A 3,403-nucleotide genomic window follows, 5' to 3' on the forward strand; every position below is an offset into this window, starting at 1 on the left:
TTTACTGTATTTATTTTTTTCTTACATATTTTTTTTTTTTAACCTCTGCCTGATCATTCTTGATGTACAGAGGGGTTAGCCATTCTACTATGACCTGAGTGATAAAGTTTTGATTCTGCGGTATCGCAACGAAATAAGCCATGAATCGAACTGACACCACTGCAAACTGTAGACGCCTTATCTCCCTCGGCCACAGACGCCCATAATGCTATCTTGTTTGTACTTAGCCCTGAAGAAGACTAATAATAATTGTTGATCAGGAATGGTAAATAAATATGCAGTCATTGATTTATCTTTTTTATTAACTATTCGAAAAAAATCTGTCCACAAAAACCTTTATATCAGGTCCTATATCTTCTTCAACCTCATCGGGTTTGTAGTACTCATCAGAATATCCTTCCTCTCCGTCAGTTTCTTCTATCTTTTTGAAATCCCGCATTTCTTCCATCCTGTCTGATTTCGACATATTTACGTACCAGCTGAGAGCTAATACCGAACCCATGAATAAATATTTATCCATTCCATCCCTGATCTCCTTCATATCGGGTTTCTTCCCCTGGAAGTGGTACTTGTCCAAGGTGTTCAGGAGTGCATTGTGATATGTCCTTAATATAAGATCGAAGTTTTCCCGTCGTACAGATGGTATCGTGGCCAGGTATATCATATATGTCAAGTCAATGCAAGGGGATCCATAGTGCAGTAATTGAAAATCCAAAAATCTGAAAAAAAAAAATGTAAATAAAATCTAAATATCTTGTATTATTTCGGGACAAATGTTTATTTCACACATTTTGGCAACACTTCCCCCAAAAACTTTTTCCAACCTTTTTTTAATCAGGACAGCCCTGCCGAATCCATGCAAAGTGGGGCGAAACTTTTGTTAGCTTTAAATAGTTTTCTCTACCATTTTATACCTTTATTGACCGCCACCAAGTCCATCTTGTACTTGTACTTGTCAAATGAAGTTTGTTCATTTCAAAAAATAACCTTTTTACATTTTTATTTGTAATAAAAAATAAACAAAATAAAAACTATATTTTTTCAGGTTGAAGACCCATTTGCAGAAATAACAGTAGTAGTATATACTTATTATTTTTATTATGAATTAACCTTTATTCAGTCAGGATAGTCCTACCGAAGCCATGCAAAGTGGGGCGAAACGTTCGTTTTCAAAAGTTTTATCCGAACAGCTCGAAATTAATATTTTGAGAAATTTCACAAAACTACTACTCCTATGAACAATGATCATCTAAGGAGTTGTAGTTTTTATGATATTCGCATATGAATATAAATTTGGCAAATGAAAATTTGTCCGACCAACTATAAATCAATTTATTTTAGCTAATATGAAAACTATAGGGTGTTTTTTTAAGCCCGATAGAACTTGAAATTGTAAAAAATAACACAAAAAATTAAATTGTAATCAAAATTTTTTTTTATTCGAAAGATCAATACGTGACATTAACATTTGAAAATGATTTCGGGCATATGGGCACCGCGGCTGTTCTTGACGAAGCACATTCGGCAGTTGGCAACTGACCCGTTGTTTTATCGCAAAATTGTGTTCAGCGATGAGGCGCATTTTTGGCTTAACGGGTTTGTTAATAAGCAAAATTGCCGCATATGGAGTGAGACCAATCCACAAGAGACCCTACAGACTCCATTACATCCAGAAAAATGCACCGTTTGGTGCGGTTTTCACGCTGGTGGCATCATCGGACCTTATTTCTTCAAAAGTGAGGCCGGAGCTCGCGTTACGGTCAATGGAGATCGTTACCGCACCATGATCAATGATTTTTTGTTTGAAAATATGGATGACATTGATCCGGAGGAGATGTGGTTTCAACAGGATGGCGCTACGTGCCATACGGCGAACGCAACCATCGACTTATTGAAATCAAAATTTGGCGATAAGTTGATTTCGAGAAATGGACCTGTCAATTGGCCTCCAAGGTCGTGCGATTTGACACCTCTCGATTATTTCCTGTGGGGCTACGTGAAGTCACTGGTTTATGCTGATAAACCAGCAACAATTGACGCCTTGGAGGCCAGCATTGTTCGTGTTATTCGTGACATACGGCCAGCAGTGCTCGAAAAAGTGGCCCAAAATTGGATGTCCAGAATGCGCTTCGTCAAGAACAGCCGCGGTGCCCATATGCCCGAAATCATTTTCAAATGTTAATGTCACGTATTGATCTTTCGAATAAAAAAAAAATTTTGATTATAATTTAATTTTTTGTGTTATTTTTTACAATTTCAAGTTCTATCGGGCTTAAAAAAACACCCACAGAAATCTATTAAAGTCTGTTCCAACAACTAGAAATCAACAGTTTATTAGATATAAATTTCCCGATATATATTCACTGACTACTGATTTTCAGTGCATTTTTTATGAAATGTCGCTTTTTAAAAAAACTATATCTCCGAAACTATTGAACGTAAATAAAAATTCTATTATTGCTCATATTTTAGAAAATTTACTCTACATTAAATGATGTTATATTACGTGTTTTAGTGTTGTTGATAATTTTAAAGATATGGAGCCTCGAATGAAATTTTTTTTTTTAACGTTTTTAAACAGCCATGTTTTTATTCCTCTTATCTGTACTTGGCCGACTCATCAATTTTGACTACTAACTAAACATATTTTACATTAAAGTAATTAAAAATTGGGGTGAAGTAACTCTTGGGCTCTTGTACTAAAAGTAAAGTTGTGTGCACGAATCTGTTTTTTTTTTTGTTTTTTTTATACCCATCCTAGGTTCTTGAACCCTATATTTTCATTTTTCTGAAATTGAATTTGTACCAAACCACACCTTTAATACAGTATATAGAACTTTTTTAAACAGACAAAATAATTAATAAATTAGACGTTTACCAATGCAAATAACTTACCTCATTGCTATTGGTTGTTTATCACAATTATATTTAATGACAATATTATTTTTATGGCAGTCACCATGATTTGTTACATTAAATTTTGTTTTGTCCAGCTCGCTAAGTTTTTTTAATCTTTCATGGAATTCATCTTTGGAAATTTTAATTTTTTCTATAATCGGTGTCCTAGAACAAACAAATTTTTCCAAATTAATCAAACAATTGTTACTTTTTATTATTTGTATACAGTTTAAGTGAGGTTATGTTCCCATCCTTTCCTATAATAATAATGGAGGTTTGGATGTTATTTTACTTTAAAATTATATAATATAATCATTCTAGAATATCAATGAAGGTTAGATTGATATCACAAAAGATCTTAAGTTGTTTTTCGGATTTCTAGAAATTTTATAAGGTGGTAGGACGACTCAAAACCTTAAACATTGAAATTTCTTCGGTATACATTATACAATACTAATTGTGTGTGACCAGGCAATGCTTCGCTATTGCTATATTTGAAGATTAT

At 33.6% G+C, this 3,403-nt stretch overlaps 1 protein-coding gene across 3 annotated transcripts in view; it reads right to left on the reverse strand.

Annotated features, from left to right (window-relative positions):
* Positions 1 to 284: 284 nt before the first annotated feature.
* LOC106682385 (uncharacterized) overlaps positions 285 to 3,403 on the reverse strand; it is a 15,479-nt gene continuing 12,360 nt past the window's right edge. For all 3 annotated transcript variants that reach the window (XM_067049507.1, XM_067049506.1, XM_067049505.1), the window contains exons 5-6: positions 2,896 to 3,063; positions 285 to 719 (exon numbers count right to left, since the gene is read on the reverse strand). In XM_067049507.1, coding sequence (XP_066905608.1) covers positions 302 to 719; positions 2,896 to 3,063 — 586 coding nt within the window. In that variant the 3' untranslated portion in view covers positions 285 to 301. The remainder of the gene's footprint in view (positions 720 to 2,895; positions 3,064 to 3,403) is intronic.

Source organism: Halyomorpha halys, unplaced genomic scaffold, assembly GCF_000696795.3.
Source record: "Halyomorpha halys isolate HHAL.00 unplaced genomic scaffold, Hhal_1.1 Scaffold410.1, whole genome shotgun sequence".
Taxonomy (NCBI): Eukaryota; Metazoa; Arthropoda; class Insecta; order Hemiptera; family Pentatomidae; genus Halyomorpha; species Halyomorpha halys.